This window comes from Girardinichthys multiradiatus, chromosome 6, assembly GCF_021462225.1.
Source record: "Girardinichthys multiradiatus isolate DD_20200921_A chromosome 6, DD_fGirMul_XY1, whole genome shotgun sequence".
Lineage (NCBI taxonomy): Eukaryota > Metazoa > Chordata > Actinopteri > Cyprinodontiformes > Goodeidae > Girardinichthys > Girardinichthys multiradiatus.
This window is the reverse complement of record NC_061799.1, coordinates 24,982,949-25,003,522: the sequence shown is the minus strand read 5'-3', so window position 1 is coordinate 25,003,522 and position 20,574 is coordinate 24,982,949. Positions and strand designations below refer to the sequence as shown.

The 20,574-nt window shown below is 40.1% G+C and overlaps 1 protein-coding gene across 7 annotated transcripts in view; it reads left to right on the top strand.

The window, feature by feature from the left end:
* Positions 1-730: 730 nt before the first annotated feature.
* Positions 731-20,574, top strand: part of LOC124869706 (zinc finger protein 521) — a 130,561-nt gene continuing 110,717 nt past the window's right edge. Inside the window, exons 1-3 of one of the 7 annotated variants that reach the window (XM_047367763.1) lie at positions 731-897; positions 8,466-8,519; positions 18,465-18,665. Coding sequence is in view for 5 of the 7 variants with exons in the window: in XM_047367758.1 (XP_047223714.1) it covers positions 1,582-1,621; positions 8,463-8,519; positions 18,465-18,665 (298 nt within the window). In the remaining 2 variants the exon portion in view is untranslated. The other 6 variants (XM_047367762.1, XM_047367758.1, XM_047367760.1 and 3 more) reach the window with 6 other exon arrangements.

The window sequence follows — 20,574 nt, the reverse complement described above, 5'->3', positions numbered from 1 at the left end:
ACAGTGGCACACACTTGGAGTTGCCCTTTTGACTTCGTCTCTCCTTCCCCCTATAGGTCTGCAACCAGGAAAATCCTGACTATTCTCTTACATATGGTTCTGCCCAAACAGAAATGCACTGAAAGTGGAAAGAGCTGTTGCGAGCCTGTGATTCTGCAGACTCAACCGCAGGGCTCCTCTCTGGATCTCATTTTCACATAGCAGGGTATAGTACAGGGGCCCGGGCAACTGCAGGCAGGTGAGGGTGTAGGCTTCTTCGGTGCACCTTTGAAATCGAATAAAGGAAATAAATAAATAAAGAAAGAAAGAAAGAAAGAAAGAAAGAAAGAAAGACATATACAAAACACATAATACATATATGTATATATGTAACATATAAGTATATATGTCATTGTTTTTATAACATCTTTTTTTATTGACAATTATATCTCTTCACATAAAGGTCATGCAATATCTCTTTGAAATTCCACACTAGTATTTTTCATACATGCAACCCAACAGCCACACAGAAAATGTCTTTCTGCTTAACCATTTCTACCAGAAGGGGGACCAGTCCGTCTGCCGTAGACGGAGACTGGCCGACGGCGAGCACGAAGGCAGAAGAGACGCCAGGGTGAGTAAGCCGACTCTGGGTATAGAGTTCGACTCCAGATCCGGGGACCGACCGAATCCAGCAATCCGCATCTTGCCACAATCCCTCGGATTTTAATCATGCCTCTCTGTCTGTGTGTGAGTGCAGGCAGGCTGACAATGATTTCCTCAGTGATTACGTACAGAGCGAGTCCCTGCGGGGTAGGGGCCCCCTCTGGAGCCATCCTGATGGCTTTGGGGGCCTTGCTTCCATTTTCCATTATTATGTGGACTACCGGAGCGACAGCGCAGTCCAAGACCTTGCAGGTTTGTGATGAGGAGGGAGCTTCCATCTTCTCTCTGCTTCTTCAACCTCTTTTAAGAGCAATTTAGACGTAGACTTAGATCAGATTCCCGAACCTAATTCATGATTAGCTGACCGGAGGGAGAAAAGGGAAGAGTCTACAGTAGTTTTAATGCTGTTAGGTGGATATGAAGTAAAAAAAAAAAAAGTGTGATTATAATTTTTCCTCTTTTTTTATTTTTTGGCAGTTGTGTTGCTTTTTTTGCGTTCTCGCAGGAGGCGTTTTGCAGATGCCTTTCTAACGCGGATGCATTTGAGATGAGAAGCGAAAAGCTTATAGCAATATTCCGCTTTTCATCTCTTATCTGAGCGATCATCATGCCCACACGCGTGTGTGTTTTCCCGGAGAAAGGACGCGGCATGACGGGATCGGTACATTCTCGCACTTTTCCAGCTCAACTGTAAACACACCGATCGGGGCTAATTGGATTTTATAACATCCACCTACTCATCATAAAATAACAGGCAAACTCGCGTCCACACCGCGCGGCCACGCACGGCTGGAAGTTGCATCTTTCTGTAATGGCGCGATTTTTCAGACAGGGCAGAGAATTAGAGAGATCATACCTATAGACTATCCCGTCCTACACTGAAATTTACAAGGCAGAAACTGAGCAACTTCAGCTGGGGGTTTTCTTTTCTATAGGATGTCGCGCCGCAAGCAAGCGAAACCAAGATCACTGAAAGGTAAGTGATAATAAGCCTGTGTGTTTTTTACTGGCTCTCTCAAAACATTTGCTATTATTAAGGGGATGGAAACGTGTGTGTTTTCCATTTTATTTACGCATGCGATGCGATCTTCTACAAAAGAGCGGCAGCATACGGACATCACGTTAGAAAAGGGGATAATTAAAATTTGTATAGCTACTAATTAAATTCTAAAAAGCTGATCGGCTTCAGTTATGGTTGGTATTGTAGTGACAGTTAAAGTGCAAGGGCAGGGCAATGGAGAATGTAAGATAGGGGGGGAGAGAGAGAGAGAGAGAGCAACAGCGGAGCGCGACGCTGGCGCACATCTGGATGCGTTAAAGACGCTCCAGGTCGGATCTTGAGTCGTCTGATGGAATGGGGGGCTGGATCACGTGATGCACATCTGTCTGAGAAACTGAGGTGGAAACATGTTGTATGTGAAAGGGAAAAAGGGATGTCTTGTGACCCCTTTCTCTGCGTGTAAGCGTGCATGTGTATATAAAGAGAATTTAAAGAAGGATCTGAAAAAGTTTCAGTGTCAACGTCTGAATTATTTACAAGTTAGATTATGCAAATGTGGAAAAATTTCCACTCTAAACACTATTTTCCTTTCACCCCCCTTTGGCTCCTTGGCTTTTACACAGTTGCAATGGTTTGCAATTTGATCCACCATTTGTCACTGATGAGAAAGGGGGGAGGGAAAGTGAAATACAGACAGAAACACAGAGCAATATGTGCACGTACTCTTCACACTTTTCTGAGTCACATATTTAATGTGTTTGTGTGTGTAAGGGGGGAAGCTGCTGAGTTTTAGAGTTTGAGCTCCAGTTCATCTGGCAGGCATTGTATTTTGCTCAGCAAATAATTGTCCACAATTTCACTTTCTCAGCTTGTGGTGTGTAGACCCCCTCTTCCCATTTTCTCTTTCATTCTATCCCCTCTTTTTTCTTTCCTTTCTCGGAAGTCTTCATCTCAAAAGAAGATTACATGGTCTTGCGGTAGTACATTCATGCAGCCTCCATTTTAAATCAATACCCAGGAGAGAGATGGAAATGTGAGTCCACACAGTTTTTTTCAAAATCGTCTTCGTTGCAGTAAACAGCTCCATGTAAACATTTCTTATTTTCTCAGACATGATTGGCATTGACTGTTTTTTTCCTTCTACTTTTTTTGTTAGGTGGTGTGACACTGGTTATCCTCAAAAGACATATCACTTAAACATAATGTATTTTGCCAGCATTCTACAAGTGTGTGTGAAAGTATTCAGGAGAACATCTGTTTAGATTTGTGCACATCGACGTGTGCGACAGAGAAGGGACGCGGAGTGAGCAAATCAACATGCAAATGAAGTCAGAGTGAGGACATTGTTTGTGTTTGTCGTTGTCAAAATTGAAATAGGGGGGTGGAATGGGCAGTTACTTCTGCATATTCATTTTCACTGCTTTAACTGAGGCAGAAGTGCAGAGATACGTCAGAGTTATTTCCCTGTTTTTTGGATCAGACCCAAGCCAGGCCAGGCAGATGTTATTTATTGTTCTTTGTCTGTCTTTCCTCAGGGACTGAGACGCACTCATACAGATGTACATAATAACTTAACTTGTCATTTTCTTAAATAGTTGCATTCTTCCTCACTGTTTGCAGAATCACTAAGTGACTGCACTGAGTATTTTATTTGTAGGGCTATGTTTTGGACAGTCTAATTTTATATCAGTATTTTTTTCCTCTGTATATTTCTGTCTCATGCAGACATGTGTGAGCCTGTGTCTGAATAGCAGCATGGTTTCAGAATTCGGGTTTCACTTTTTTGGAATGTTGTTTTAGGGCAGCAGTCAGTGTGCTCATAAAGAACACGTTGTCCTGCGGAGTGCAGAATAAACAGGTGCAAATGAAAGATGCAGACATCATGTGTATGGATACCACAGACGTGGTGTGCTAGGAGAGGAGATGAGAAAATAATGCTTTGACAGTTGGCTCTCTTCCTTTTTTTTGCTGTACCCCTTGTATAGACCAACCCCCACCCACACCCACTTTCCCGGTCTTGGTGACTTGTGGGAGTCAGAGGTTCTGTTTTTTTGGTCCCATCGAGGAAAAGGGCAACATTACAAGTCCCGTTTCAATTAAGTCTGAGAGACAGATCCGGCTACGTTATTGCTTGGGGGAATAAATGGCACAGGACGAGACCATACATCATTCGCTTATATGCAAACACTTCACCCCAGCTGCTGACATTTACTCAATCCCAAGCCTTTCGCGTTTCTCAACTGTAGGCACATTGTAATTTTGTTTTGATGCGCAGTGGCTTTGGGTCAGCAGTCAGTGAGCTGTGAGGGAAGGAGGATCTCGCTCCTGAATCCTGTACGACCATTGCCACGTTGCCTGTTCTACAGTGCTTCCGGAATAATGTCAGCCTAGGTTGATATTTTTATTCCGAGCACAAATGACACTCCCAGCACTCGCACGTTCATTGGCTGAGGGAGAGAAGTTTCCAGGTCTGTCGTTTGCATGTATGAATGCATTTTCCGCACCATTTACTGCGAGCATAGCGATTGTCCTGAAATCAGGCCTGCGTCATGTACACCTTAAATATTTTATGCTTTTTTTAAGAAGCAGAAATTTGCTGCCATGTAAGTTAAACTCTGGAGGGTTGCCTTGCTGTAGTCACAGGAAAAAGAAATACGTTATTTTAGCCTGTAATAAGACTTACATATAACTGATTTGTTAAAGAAGTATGTTGAAACAGATAAAAAATTGTTGCAAATTTTCTGTGAATCTGTCCACTTAAACACCTTTGAATTTTTCTTTTTATGTATGCCAGTTAAATGATTTACAATAAACTTTTTTAAGAAGAAGTCAAAGAAAAATGTAAAAAATTTACTAACTCGAAAATTCAAACAAATTGAAACATTTCTTTTATGCAAAAATGAACTAAGACTGGTGTAACATTTATTCCCCTCCTCTCTTAAGACATATTCTTTTGCAATATGGGGCAAAAATGTCCTTAATGTTAATTTTATTAGTTAGCAATAACTCCCAAACTCATTTAACTCTTTATTCTGTATGCAATCTTGCATGTAATATCTTTAGTGTGGATTGTCATAAATGACTCTTCTAATTAAGATGCAGAAATGTACTGTGTTTTATATTATTTCTCTTCTTTCCTGAACTACTTATTAACAGTTGCGTCATCCTCAGATGCCTTAAATTTCAGTCCGTTCACAATTAACGATCTGTAGCATAACACCCATTAACGCTTTTCTAATGTGACACAAAAATATGGTTTAGAATTATCATTAAGGAAATTATGATGAAGCCATGGAAAAAATCCCATTAGCACGCCTGTCAGTGATCTTGACGTGCGGCTGAGTGTGTCGGACCGGGGTGTCGCGGGAGCTGGCCGATATCTGTCCTTTTTCTGTGGCATGTGTCGCTCTTGTTGTCGTGGCTTGTCTGCCACATGGAGACACACTTCTGAGTCAGAGACAGTGACTGATTTGTACCACTGCTGCGTCTGATATAATAGTATGAGGATGAATAGTATTAATATATTCCGGAAGCTGAATTTGCAAAACATGCATAATGAAATTATTGATTTCTTTAAAAAATTGGTGAAGGTTTTTTACTTTTTTTTATATGATTTGATTCTCATAACGCCGGCAGTACGTGAAGAATTACAAATATTATGCAACATGATCAACATGGTTTCTACTATATATTATTTATGACACTAATAACCAGTTCAAATAATGCTCATTAAGAAAGTTATTCATGTGCAGTGCGTGTCCTCCTCCCTCCCTTCTCCCCGGCCCTAATTGAGGAGGGTTGACCTCTTGACCCAAGCTAAATTGAGTTGTACTCCCCGTGGCGATCGTCTCCTTCCCGGTCAGTCAGGGCGGATTACACAGCCATTGTGTTCGGCACTGTATCGTCCACGCTGGCTGTAACCAAGCAGATGAGTCACGCATATCCAGGAACACACTTCGAGGCTGTTTAAATGTCTGCGAGTCCCCCCCACACAGACACACACAGACACACCATACAAAGGCCAACAAGCACGACCATGTGGTCATCCTTGTGGAAAAAGAGCATAAAACGTTTTGTATTTACAAAATCTTTACGTGCACATCCACACTCTTCTCTGTATTGTGTTACACAGTAGGATTTCTTTTCTTTGATAAAAAAAAGTGCCTATGTGTGCATTTTCAATTAGTGCTTTTTGCTGCTATTCTAGTCAGCTCTTCTGTGTAGTTTTTGTTTCATATTGTTCTTTCAAAACATTAAAAAGTAAAGATCCTGGGCCTATTTCATAACAGTTACATGTGTGTATGGTCAATATGTTGGTTAATGACATTAAATGTTGCAGAACTTCATTTATTTCTGCTGCAAATTTAGAAAATCAAAGGTTCTTTGCCAAAATGGTCCCATGTGTTCAGTGCTGGATCAACAATGCGTAGCACAATGACTACAGCCTGTCGTTGCCTGAGTGATACACTGTACCTTGTCAAACATTAATTAACTGATAGCAGTGATGCGTCCTCAACACTGTGAACTAAGTTTTACTCAAGTCATTACAAGCCAATCATAAGCTTAAGAACATATTAATTAAAAAGCCTCCGCTAGTTATATTTGCTCTGTTCTCTCTGTTAATCATAGTCCAGCTTGTTAAAAACATCCCTTTACTTGACAGCTTACCCTTCGCGATCGCTCCAAGCTGGCTGTTAATTATCAAGCAGCCAGGTACAAATGAGAAAAGCGTTTGCGCAGCAATGCAAGTTGTTTACTTTAAATGGCAAAACTTTTAATAAGTTCACAGTGGTGACAAATCATCGCAAACTGCCGTAATGTTTAAGTTCTTATGGCATTGTAAGAGAGAATTTTCTGCCTGAGCTCCCTCATCTCGCCAACAGTGACGGTAATCAAAACAAAAACTCTAGCTCCCGCCACCATTCTCTGATAGAACGGCGGGGGATTTATTAGGACCCCCTATCTGTAGCCCATTTAAATGATCCAAGATGCAAGGCGCTCAACAGAGCTACAGAAACTCATTAAACTCTCAGGGCGTCAGTCACAGAGGCCTCCTTTAACAGGAAGAGTTTTCTCCGAAGGCAATAGCACCGGTTCTGAGGGGACGTAGTACCGCAGTGTTATCCAACTAGATCTAATTTACCACTTTGTAATTGATTGAATCAATTAATTTTCTGACTTTTGACCAGCTGTTTTGCATATTTTCCATATGCAGTACATTAATGTCTGAGGGAATTGTTTAAAAAAAGAGCATAAACGTTTATTTTCTGGAAGTCAGCACAGGCTGGCAAGAAAACAGATAGTTCTGCTGTTTTCTGTCTTCATGAGAAACAGTTCAATTGTCTCCTCTTCATTTTTCCCCTGATGTTTGTCACCCTACTTGACACGGACTCTCACTCCCCTGAGGAAAAGGCTTCTGCCACCATAGGATCCCCATCTTAATTATGCAAAGTACAGGATATTTTGTGCGATTTTATAAGTGTGCCAATTTCTGCTTTGGCAGTCACTGCCATACTCCCCTACTGGGAGGTCCTGTCAGACCCCAACCCACCCACCAACTCGCATCCTCTTTGCCCAAGAAAATGAAAGGCTAGAAAGAAAAGACATAATGGAGAATGCATTTCAACTGCAGGGGTGGAACACAGAGGCGTATGAAGTCCTCGGTGAGACCCTCATTTTACATGGAACAGGTGGGAGACTCTTTTGTTCTCTTCCTGCTGTTAAAATCCATTTCGTTTCTTGTGCTTGACATGCCACAAGGAAGTCTCACCAGCTCTAAAAAGGCTCCAATGTAAAAAGGTTCTACCCTTAACTAAACACAAGTCGTGTTTTTCAAGGGTAGTGCTGTTGTCAAGAAGTCAAAAGTGACTTAGTTGCCATGCACCTAATGAACAGAGTCTCTGTCAAGCCGTCTGTGTATTTTCACCACCCTGTTCGAGAGTAAAAACACTTTGCTGCTGCTTTGACAGTTGTGACACAGAAATTCAACCAAGGCTGGGTATTTCACAATACTAGAAATGGACCAATAAATCGACCAAAGACAGGACTCGACTACCTTTCCCTTTATCAGCTTTGATCGGTGATCAGCTGGTCAAATCCAGAAATATTTGAGTTTTTTCTTTTTCCTATTCATTAAATGCATCAAAAATTAAATTTAATAAAGTATATAATGAATAAGTTTGATAAAAAAACAGATAAAGGTGGCTTACTGAATATAGGAATATACTTGTACTTTCTTCATTTTTTGGTAGAATCAAATCACTGCTACCTCCATAAGAGAACCAGTAGCAGATATTTATTTTATGTCTTATAGTTAAAGGTAATAGGCAGGTCAGACTTTAAAGATAACCGGCAATTGATATTGACAAGAAAAAGAGTTGCATCGCTGTATGATACTTTTGGCATGTGCATTTTGATTTTTATGTGCGCTGTAATCTGCTCTTCTAATTTGTTGAACTAGCATGCTGCTCCATCGTCTCACTAATGTAGTCATCAAGGTGTTTTTTTTTTCTCTGGCGTAGTCACTGTTGATGTTGAGAAGACGTTCCAAGGGAGATGTTCATAATTCATCACGTCATTACCTAGTCCAATATGTTATTTACGTGTGTGGCTGTTTGCCTTTTTGCCAGAGCTCATACACTTGAAAGGCTTGTGTGGATTCCCAAACCACAGGTTGAGCCGTTGAGAGCATCTGAAAGCTCTTTTAGTTTCCATATAGAAGAAAAAGAATCCAAAATCTCAATTTGTCAAAGTTGTTTTTCACTGTTAACTGTTTCTTTCCTTCCATTTCCCCCCCCTCCCTCTCTTTTTCTGGCAGTAGAAGACAATGTGACAGAGGACCAGCACAGTCCTGGGCAGACTGCCATTCCAAGCGGTAATGCTCCATTTCATATTTCATCATTTTCGGCTGGAAAATAGATCATATGTCTGTATGTGTGTGCTTGTGTGTGTTTGTGTCTGTCTGTAAAACCATTGTTAGGACAAGAGTGATGAAAAAGTATGAGGTTCCTTATTTTGGTGTTTTCATGGCGCAAACTGTATGGTTGCATGTGTTCTCCATCAAAGAAGAGTGGAGAGAGGTGGTGCTTTGCCTTTACACAATGCACATACATGTGTGTCAGATCTGCATGCATGCAGGTGTGCCCATAGCTGTCCTTGTGTTTCTGTGTGTTCTCGCTTTTTTTTTTATGCTCTTTGTTTCCCAGCCCGCTGTATGATGTAAAATAGAGCTACGCAGATGAATGTGTCCTGTCTCCATGCGTGCCATTCATAGTGGCCCTCCAGGAACAGAGCGGTAATTCAGGTCAGCCTAGCAGAAAGCCCCCTATGAATGAAGCCTGCTCCTGATGCACCACACAGTATATTTTCATTTCATTTGTCTCTGGTAAAGGTTAAGTCTCAGGCGTGGTTATTTTAAACCCAATATGGATGGTTTTGCCCAGCAGGCTGGGGACCATGAGTACACCTAGGCTGCCACATTAGTCCAGCATTTACCCATACTGTTCCTGTGCAAAACGCTGAAGCTGTGTGAAGCACTATAAATACTTGCTTGGCTCAGCTATGTTTGATCTTTTGAAAACTTTTATGTATAAGGAGTGCTGGTGTAAAGAGATCTCATGCCACAAGATCTTGCATTATCGCCACAATATTCCCCATCAACATCTGTTTCTTGAAAATCTATCCAGTTGCTGTCAGCATGTGATGATGTAAGTTCATTACTAATAATTGGCCCCAGATATAAAGGTGATTGCTGTATATTTGTTATGACCCCTATTTTCAAGTGAGACAGGAAGTAATTCTGGAGTTTCCCTGTGGTGTTGACAGACTACTCTGTTGGGCTGGCTGGCAATACTTGGTTTCAAACGCATCAAAGAAGCCTTCACCACTTTTAAAAGTATTTATCTGATAGCATTTTGGGTACTCAGTGTGAAAAAAGGCTGACAGAGGTACAGACAAGATGAAAATTATTTGTAAACGCTGTAAGAACACCATATGTGACTAACCAATGGCAGCTAACAATGCAGATGTTAGCAGTTGCGTTGAAGCTTCCTATTGGGACTAAATTTTATGTTTTATAATAAGTCTGGACTGCATTTGATCACCTCTAGTTCAAAATGTAAAATACTTAGATTGATTTAATCTGTGCATAATTCACATACGTGTGTGTGTGTGTGTGTGTGTTGGCACTGAAATAATAGGACATTTCAAAAACATTTTAAGGGGCTTTGACTGCATTTGATCAACCCTAATTTAAAATTTAAATTTAATCAAACACGAGCTTCATAATTCTACACTGAACAGATTTTCTTTAAAACAACTTCTAATTTGTGAAACCTTTAATGTACTTGTTCTGTTAAACCCTATTAAAGCAACAAAAGACTGCATCATCTGTGCTTTGTTGTTTGTTTTAAAACTGCATTAGAATTAGAAATGCATAAAAAGACTCAAATCACTTAATACCTACCCGGTGCTTGGAAGTTGTACACTGCAGATTCTTTAAAACTGTTTCTGATTTTTAAAACCTTTGCTTTTATTTGTAACAATAAAACTTATTGGAGTTCATAGTAGGGATGGGAATTTATCATATAGTTTATAGTTATTGTGAAAAAATATACTATAGAAAAGTATATAAGAATTTGTTATTCTGTGATAATCAGAATAAACCCTAATTTATCATATTTACAAAGCATCAAACTAACAAAAAGATTAACATCAGTTTGCACTACTTTTCCACTGTTGGTTCCAAAAGATCATCAATAAATATTATTTGTGTTTCAAACTATGATTGATGTAATTGTTGTGTACTGACTTGCATCACACAATAATTACAGTTAAAGTAACTGTTGTTATAAGGTGCCAATTTGATAATGAATAAGTTGTGTTTTCAGAGCGGTGTGTGTGTCTGTGAGACTGTAAAAGTTGAATATGATCTGGAATCTTTGATTGTTGCCATAATGTGACAGTTTAACCGAAAGCACAATTACGGTCCCCTCCCTTTTTTACCTCTGTATTGATAGCTATTAGTTGGTTCTTTTGTGAAAAGGAGCTACCTCTTTTTCCCCTCTAACCCTCAACTCTAGAGATGGAGGGCTGGACATAAGAGACTAACTTGCCTCAGAGACCTCCTGTCATCCAGAGCCAAGGCAGAGCTAATGAGTGTGCCTGATTACAACGACCCCCTCAGACACACGAATCTACCCTCTCACAAGCCCTCCATCGCCTCTATCTCCAGAGTGAGGGGAGACAGCCGCCGCATGATCGATGTCTGCCTGTGGAGAAATCAGGAGGGCGCACAAATTAATTTCTCTCTTTCCTCATTTGACTTCATCTGACTGATTTATTTTGTGCATGGATTGACGAACGGTCAATGAGAAAACGAGCTGTTTCGAGTTGAAAACTTTTAAGAACTTGTCAAGCTCGTCACCTGCAACTTTAAAAATGTTTCAACACAGGTAATCAAACAGCGGTCGTTCCAGCTAAAAACATCAAATTGAAAAGCAACAGAAAGGGCTCACCTGATTTTTCTCCATCTGGCACTTTGACAGACAGACCCACAAAAGCTGTTTGACTTCTGACAAGCCAATGGCTTAATCAGACAGGGTTTCAGGACCTGCCATCATAAGTTGCAGACTTCTGTGACTCTGCAAGCTTGTTGCAAGTCCTGCGTCTTGGTTGTCTTTCATATTTGATAACTAGCAGAAGCAAAGGATAAATTCTAACAAAAGGGGCTCCTCTAACAAATAGAAACTAAAAATGCATAGTATAGAGAGGCAGGAACAGCTTGATGTCTGAAATTTAATGAGGCAGTATGGTTTTTTACCAAGAGAGTCTGGGGCAGCTTAAGATCTACAGCTTGGCTTTACTGTTGTACAGCCTGTATGTAATTATACCACATGCTCTGTCTTTGTGCTTCCCTTTTACAAATACACACACACATATATATATATATATATATATATATATATATATATATATATATATATATATATATATATATATAATATACACATATATATATATGTATAATATACACATATATATCTCATATTTCTATCTTTCATGCTCATGGTGTAGTCAGACTAATTTGTGCTTTTCCTTTTCTGTCAGATTGTTTCAGCTCTGTTAAAGCAGAGGGGACTCAGAAGTGTTATAGAGATCTGAAGTGTTGGCTAGGTGCTGTGGTGTTGGTGTAGTGTGGTGTCATGGTGTGGCGTCGGAGACTGGCTCTACTCTACTGCCCACAGATCTATGTACTGCAGGGCTCACTACGGCAGGAAGAGGAAGGGACTCTTTCCCTCCACCACTTCAGAAAATCATACTCTATTATTCATTTCCTTTGATGTTTCCATGCACTAATGGCATGGCAAGGCGCTCTGTTCAATATTATCACTTCCAGTGAGGGAGTTGGTAAGACAGAGAAAGAGCATTTGGTATGTTCAAATGTTGTTTCTCATTCGGCTGCTTTGATTTTCCCCGTTTCTTTGTACATTTGTGTCTTTTCTCTGCGTTCAGGTTTTACTGGCGGATGATGCTGACTGTATACCTGTGCTTTCGTCATGCAGTACTCTCTCTCTCACTCTCTCGCTCTGTGTTGTCTTCATTGTTTGTTCCTACTGTAATTGTTTGACACCTGTATCACTTTTACCTCAGCTTAGCGTGCATCATAAAGTTTTCATAAATATACAGGAATTTTTTTATTTGTGCTAAATAATAAGATAGGTGCGTTGTTTGAAACGCAAAATTGTTGTGTGCTCAGAGCATTTAGAAAAGCAGCTTTTGACAAACACCTTTGCTTAGTTATTAAGCTGTAATTAGTACTTTAATAAGAACCTGGAGGACTTGGGGTCCCCCACCCCCCCTTCTTCACCACCACAGTCATTCCCTACATGTAAATAATCGCTAAGAGTCTTGCAAGTTTCAAGCTTGCAGCTTCGTCGACCGGATCATGATGTTCTTTAATGATGGGGGGAATCAGTGGATGTGACAAAGAGCCTCCTAAATCCCATCCACACAGAGGAGAGTACACTCAGAGGCACATGTGGCATTAGAATGTGGCGTGACCTATATATGTTGGGTGCTCAGCAGAAGTTTTAGATTTCTAAATAATGAGGTACCGGCAAGCCTGTGAAGGTTATTCAATCTTAATGTCCTCCTATTTCTGACAGCCTCTCTTCTCTGATAAAGAAGTGCGCTCACCTTTGATCAGGCCCGCCGACACGTGTCGACAGAAGCTGCTCACTGGTTAAAATAAATTCTTAATTTGAACTTGGGGGTGGGTGGTTGCAGGGTGGTTTGCTAGGGAGGGAGTTGGGTACGTGGGGTGGGGGAGGCTGTCGTAAGATCAGTATCTCTTGAAAACGGTGGAAGTGGGGAAATGAGCGGATCGGTGCGCTGGTAATGATATTTTTGACACCACGTTCTTTCATTGCACAAAGAAAGCTCCTTTAGGGTTTAGTCTGATTGAGGCCGACACACTTTTTTCTGCAGGCATTTGAGAAAATAGCTCTCAGTGTTTTTATACTGCTTTGTATATTGTTGCTAAATTTGGATGAATGTCAAATTAAAGAGAAATATGCATGAATCTTTTCCTTGTTGTAGGACCTTGATACTTTTGTCCAACCTTTTCACTTAGGGTTAGACACAAATTTACCCCATGAGGTTGAAGTCCGGGCTCTTATTCAGAGTTAACCTTTCTGATTAAGACTCCATTAAGTTCAACCTTTGCTGAAGTTTGTGTCATTGTCAGGCATGAGCTGGTATGAAATTCTCACACTACGATAATTTTTAGTAAAAAAAACTACAATTTCACGGAACCATGATATCAGCACAAAAATTGAAAGCAAAATGTGTCACCTCATATAATTGCTTCAATTTAATGGAGAAAAAATAAATGTGGCACTTGATTATTACAAATATAATAATGCTATATTTAGCATTTATATAGTTAAATTAAACTTTAAATAGTTGAAATAATTATTTGCATGTGTATGTATGTATGTATGCATATATTTTCAGTTAGGTCGTAAGACTTGAATCAAATTGAGAATCTATGGAGGGATTGGATCCAACCTCAAAGATAAATTAACAAAATATCAGTGGAACCATGCAAGAAGATGGTCTACTTAATATAAGAAATGTGTGATTGCTGTAATGTTAATAAAGATTTTTCCATTGATTTTTGAGAAGGGTGTAAATTATTTTTGACATGCGAGTTTGAATAAAATGTACATAAAAAACATTTTACAAAATTGATCTTTCTGCTTCAGTTTTATCAGAAACAAACATCTTGGTTAGATGAAAATTATTTCAATGTTAAATCTTCTAGGTGTATGACTACAGTACCTGTATGTATGTATATGTTATTACTGTTGCTTTAATATGTTTAAAACAAAAAATGACCACTTATATTACTACTTCTACTACTACTGCTACTACTACTACTAATAATAATAATACTAAACAAATACAAGTTTTTTATTTTTATTTTTTTAATTTAATGGTTAGTTTTTAATTTAAATAGAAAAACATTGTACCATTTTCCATACTGCTCATTATAGTTGCACAAATACAAAAAGCTGGAATCAGCTGGTTAATTAGTCAGCCTATCTGCTTGTGTGGCCAACCTCAAATCATGACAAGCTGTAGTTGGTTGCTTAATCGCCAACAGTTATATAAAGCAGCATTACCTTCGTAAGAGTGATTCGTTGCACACTGTAGTTTTCACACCATGAGTGTCCATGTTTTTGTCTTTTTGTCTTCAGTGTCCTGAATTTGTCTTTTTTGTTCCGTCTAGTAATGGAGTGGATAGTATAGCAACTTTATTTCAGCCAGCTGACCAGCATGATTGTACATGTTTTTTGTGATCGGAAATATTTGTCCTTATTTAAAACGAAGATAAAGTGTAGAAATCTTCTCTTAGCCATCTGGCCAACAGTGTGCAGCAATCAATGGGGGAAAGGCAGTGTTTTACTACTCTATCCTCTATACAGCCAAAAAATCTCCAGTCTCTCTGCCAGTTACTCTGTCAAAATAAAACAACTTTTGACCATAAGAATGGTATGACAAAAAACTGTAGCATTTTTAAACCTTTCTGTAACTTCATACCAGTAATCAACCCATGCCATGCTCATTTTATTGCTTTATAGGTTTTTCTTCCATTTCATTCCTGTGGGTTCATGCCCTTCCTCTTTCCCTGTGGTCAGTGTCTCTACCTGTCTCAGTGTGTGGGCCAGACAATGGTGGAGATTCCCTGCCAGGGACCACAGCTCCCCAGTGGGTCTAATGGAACAGAAACGAGAATATCAATTAAAAGGTTATAAATATTTAAGAGCAGAAATATTCAATAATATAGGGATGGGGGGTCCAAAAGACTCCTCAAGTCTCAAAGATGAAAGTTGTGGCATGATAAATGTCACCAGGCACCACAAGTGTCCACATGATTGATGTATTTTGGACTCGGTGCGATATTACATGGCTGTAAAGATGTCAATAACCATTCAGATCCCCACATTTTATGAGCCCAGGATTAATGCGCTTTTAGTTCGCTAAAGATTGGAAATTCATCTATAGAAATCTTTTTGGTGAGCTCTCATTATCCCCGTGTGGCCCTAGCACCCCACCCCTACATGAATAATTTCTCAGTTACAGCTATGATCCGTCTTCAGACTGCTTTTATCTAACTATGGATCAGCAGTCGGTGTGCCCTCTCACTGGTCCTTTTGCACCAATCATGCCATTTTGATGATTCAAATTAACACGGATGTTAGGGTCTGATGAAAAACGTCTCAGAATGTTGTACATCTTCCCCCAGTATTTCGCATGTGATTGTCAGCCATTCTAAGCATGCGGGTATTGATCGACTGTCCAGCCTGCAGAGACTGGTAGAAGAGGATGTCCTGATCTGATAGATTACTGTATGAGGCCCAGAGACACAGGAACCTCAGTATTGATGTGGCTCTTTAATCCCTGGGTTGGACGTGACCTTGCCCTGTAACCTTAACCCCCACCACCACCCCTGACAAACATACATACACAACATCAAGTCCCAGTTTCCTAACAAACTCACCACCAGTTCCTTGCATGTTAGAATTTATGCTTCCAGCTACTCTTTAGACAGGTGCACTGGAGGTCACTCTGCTCTGTCTAGCAAACTGACCAAGCTTGGTTTCAGTGGAAGCCACAGCATTGTGCATTTATATTCAACCCCATTTACTTTGATATCCAGAAAAAAAATCTAGTATAAACATTTGACCTGAGGTCACCTAATTAGTAAATCCACCTGAGTCTATCTTTGTGTAATTTCATTTTAGTATTAATCTAGCTGTTCTGTGAAGGCCTTAGAGCTTTTTTAAGAGCATTAGTGAAAGAACAGCATAATGAAGACCAAGAAACACAGCAGACAAGTTAGGGATAAAGTTGTAGAGAAGTTTAGAGCATTGTTAGATTATAAAACAATATTTCAAACTCTGAACATCTCAAGAGGCAATGTTCAATCAATGATCCAAAATTGGAAATTGCATAGAACAGTTTCAAATCTTCCAAGACAAGGTAGCCAACTTAAACTGACAGGCCAGGCAAGGAGAGCATTAATCAGTCAAGCAGCCAAAAGACCACTGTAAGTCTGAGAGAGCTACTGCGAAGCACTGTCCAGTTGGGAGAATTTGTTGATAAGAAAACTAGTCATGCACTCCACAAATCTATCCTTTATGAAGCTCCATAAGGCCACAAGAAGTGACCATACTGGAGTGAGGAGTTACCTTCGCACAGGACAACAACTAAACATACAGCCAGTGTCACTATGAAATGGTTTACATCAAAACATATTTATGTGTTAGAGAGGGCCCAGTCAAAGTCTAATCCCTAATCCATCCCTAATTCCAACCAAGAATCTGTGGCAAAACTTTGAAATTGCTGTTCACGAACAATAACCATCCAATCCAACTGAGTTTGGGCTATTTTGCAAATATTTTAGTCTCTAGAAGTGCAAAGCTGGTAAATACATTCCCCAGTGAAGGGAGTTTCTACAAAGTATTAATTGATGACACTCTTCTGATATTAAATTTGCAAGCAAAACATGAATAATTTTCTTCCCACTCCACAATTATGTGCTACTTTGTGTTGGTCCATCTCATAAAATCCCGATAAAATACATGGAGTTAGTGGTAATAATGCGACAAAATGTGAAATAGTTCAAAGGTATGACTGTTTTTATAAGACACTGTAAAGCATGAACTGCTTGAATGTGGTCATCAGTAGTTTTCCCTGATAAAATGAGGCTATGATATTTAATAATTGAATGATTCATGAATGGATTTGAAAAAAAAAAAAAATAAGTCTTAACCTTCTCCACAGACTGTCTGTGAGAAACAAATTATATAGTGTAAGTGTTCAGTTTCCAGTTTATACTACAAATTCAGTGCTTGCATGTGTGGATGAATCAGAAGTCTATAGTGTGTGGCTTTTGGCCTCAGTCAGAAGTATTTCCCCAAGAGCAAGAAAGGCCTGGGTTTGCGAGGATTGGGTTGGGATTTTCATTTTCTTGAAACACCTTCTGTTCTGTTCTGCATGGTCCCACCTGGGACCACGGCGCTGATATTTTTAGAGGGCATGTTCCGAGAGCCTCCGTCGCCAAGAGGGAAGGACAATGGAGGGTGTGATTTTACATCAATACTTGGCACAAGTGGGGGAAAGGAAAAATCCTGGGTGGCCTTGATGAGTTCTGGAACGCCTTTCCTAGAGGAATTTCACAATATAAGAGAAGGAGGTCTTAAAATGGCTGCTATACAACCCAATATATGAACGCCCGCACCTTTGCATGTCAGTGCCACACTCTCTTTACCCTCAGGTGCTGTTAACGGTTTGCTGGATGAAAAAAAACAGGCTTTCACCTAATATTCCCCTGCAGAGTTTTCAGACAAGCTGAAGAACACTTTCATCAGTGGGGCTTAAAATGGCTGCTGGTAAAGTGCAAAGGTTCTTCTCCCTGACAAAACATAACCTGGTTGACAACACTGTTTGACTGAGAGTGCTGCCTTTTAATCAGACTGGCATCAAAATCTTTCTGCATTATATTGAAAACTACAGATTTGGCGAGTTATTTGAAAGATGGTTACTAGTCCTGGCTCAGAGTAGTCAGTGGCTTACCCTTGGCGTTGCTGCAACACAAAGACAACAAGAGACAAACTGCAGATGGATTGAAGAATATTGATGTGCACGACCCGCGGGTGCCTGCAAGCAAGGCTGAATAATTTAAACAACTGTGTTGTGAGGACAATCTAATGCACAACAATCTCAGTTTTCTGCATTTTTTAAACGAAGCTGCACTCTGAATATCCACAGCTCTGGCTTTGTCTGTGTCTTTTGATAGATGCTGATTGAAGCACTTCAACACTCGCTTGGTGAAATTTCATATTTCTTTGGTCCACCCAAAAACTGCAATCCCAGATTTATTAACTACACATATTCCCATCAGTCTAGTTTCATATACTAAAGTTTTGCTTGGGTGAAGCAGGGCAAACACAACGTAAAACCATTTCTAATAACAAGAGTGTGTGTCTATGTGTTAGATATGAGTGTGTGTGCCACCTTCTCTGCTTGTATTTTTCTCACCCCACCTGCCCAACACTTCTGTTATGGCACGAGTGGTTGAGTTACAGAGGTCCAAATTGAACCTGCATTTTTATTACAGCTTTTATTATTGTTTTTATTAAATCCAGAGTCTAGAAATCAATTTTATTGTCACCCAGAGGAAGCTGTAGTACCTCAATGTGCGGGTCACCCTTCTGACTATGTGGTACTGTCATTTCCTGTGGCTCCGCAGATCCAGAGTGCGCCCTCGAGAGGGTGGCGGAAGATGGTGAGGCCGGGCATCTGAGAAAGAGGCTGCTCTCTCTAGAGGAAGGAGAGGAGGGAGAGGAGGAGGACGAGGAGCCTGCGCTGCACAGCTGCGACAGCTGCCGGCAGGTGTTCGAGTCGCTGAGCGATCTCACCGAACACAAGATTAATCAATGCCAGCTGACAGGTAAACAACGTTCAGCCCACCAAGCCTCCCCTCCACTCTGCCACTCAGCTCTTCTCCAACTCCCACTCTCACTCTGTGCTTTCAACAGAGAATATGCCACGCTATGTGTGTTAGTACACTGCACCAAGGGGAGCACAACACCAGATTTCCAGTTTTTCTGGTAAATATCCAGCAACATGGGCCTCATACACGTGCTGCATTATTTATATACACCCTGCATGCAAGGACACGGGACACAAATAGGCTTCTGTCTATCCTTATAGTATGAGTATTTATGGTCTGAGCCATACCCTTGCTTGTTTTACTGTACATGCATCTCTGTCCTTACAATATCTGTTAGTAACCTGGAGCTGCTTGGTCCAGATCATCAGCTTGAAACAGAACATCGCTGTAGGAAAGTCCCCCAGCTGGTCCCAGTGCTAGTAGGCTGCAGTAGTGATACCTTGTGGGACTGAAGGAGAAGGATGCCATTGGCAGACTATGTCATTGACCTGTTGATGGATGAATAGGACTATAAATACACTGACAAGGTGGCAGACAGAACTAATGATGTGAACTGAAGGTTTCCATGTGTTTCTCCTGAAATTGCTGTCCTTCTTTACACATCCTGATGGGCCTATATTGAAAATGCCATCTGGGACATGTTCAAAAACACATGAGCCCATATATGATTATTTGTTGTGTAATACACCCAATGAAGTTCTACCGGTTGTTCACGAGAGCCCTTGCTTAATCTGTGTTTTGTTTACATTCATGCATAGTTTGGTTTCACATTTTGCGGCCCACATTCAGCCAACCAGAAATGATAGGTTCGATTTTCCAAAAGCATTACAAAGATTTTCCATCACCTTCAAGACACTCAAGTCTGGTGTGTGAGTGTTTTTATTTTCCACAATTTGTGTTAAACTGACAGTTGTGTTCTTTCAATCAGAAATGCATGCATGTTCATTGTATGTAACTGAGGATGAAGTTACTTTGCTTGCTTACATGCATCTGTAGGTCTGTCCTTGGTGTAAAAAAAAGTTGTGAGAAAAAAAAAAAGCAGTGTGTGAAATTTAAAATACTGTTTACTGTATTTTGCAGGACGTTTGCATTGAACATAACAATTAACTGGTTTGAGAACATTTTAATGGGTGACTCTCCTTCAGCTGTTTTTGTTCCAGTTTATGTCTGGTCAGCGCCACTGTGTTGACAACCAGTCTGACCTTGAGACCTTGCAAAAGTATTCCTTGCATGTTTTGTTATTTTGTCAGATCACAACGACAAACCTGAATGTGCTTTATTGGCATTTTATGTGATAGACCAACACAAAGTAGCAGATGATTGTGAAGTGGAATAAAGGGGATACGTGGTTTTCAAATGTTTTATAGATAAAAACCGTCTGGTGTGCATTTGCCCATTTTACTCTGAAACCCCTAAATTAGATTCAGTCTTCAGTTGCCTTCTGAAACCTAATTAGTAAATAAATGTCCACCTAAACTGACAAGCTGGTCAAACAGAGGGTCATGTGTGGAGAGGGCCCAGTCATGTGTGGGGGGGAAAGCTGGTCAGTAAACATGGATGGAGCTATTTACAGGGAAATCCTAGAAGAAAACTTGCACAGGCTTGCAAAATACTTGAGAGTAGGATAGAGATTCCCCTTCTGACAGGACAACAACCTCTAAGCTGTCAGGCAGAGGTATAAAGCTACAATAGAATGGTTTAGATTTGAAAACCATTTATAATTTTCCATCCCCTTTACAACTAGGCACTACTTGTTCCTAACACACAAAAAATACAGTAATGAAATACAGTAAAATTTGTAGTTGTATCATGACAAAACATGAAAAGTTCAAAAGGCATGACTACTTTTAAAAGGCATTGCAGAACAAAGGATTTTATGCAATAGTAATGTTGAAAATCCTTTTGT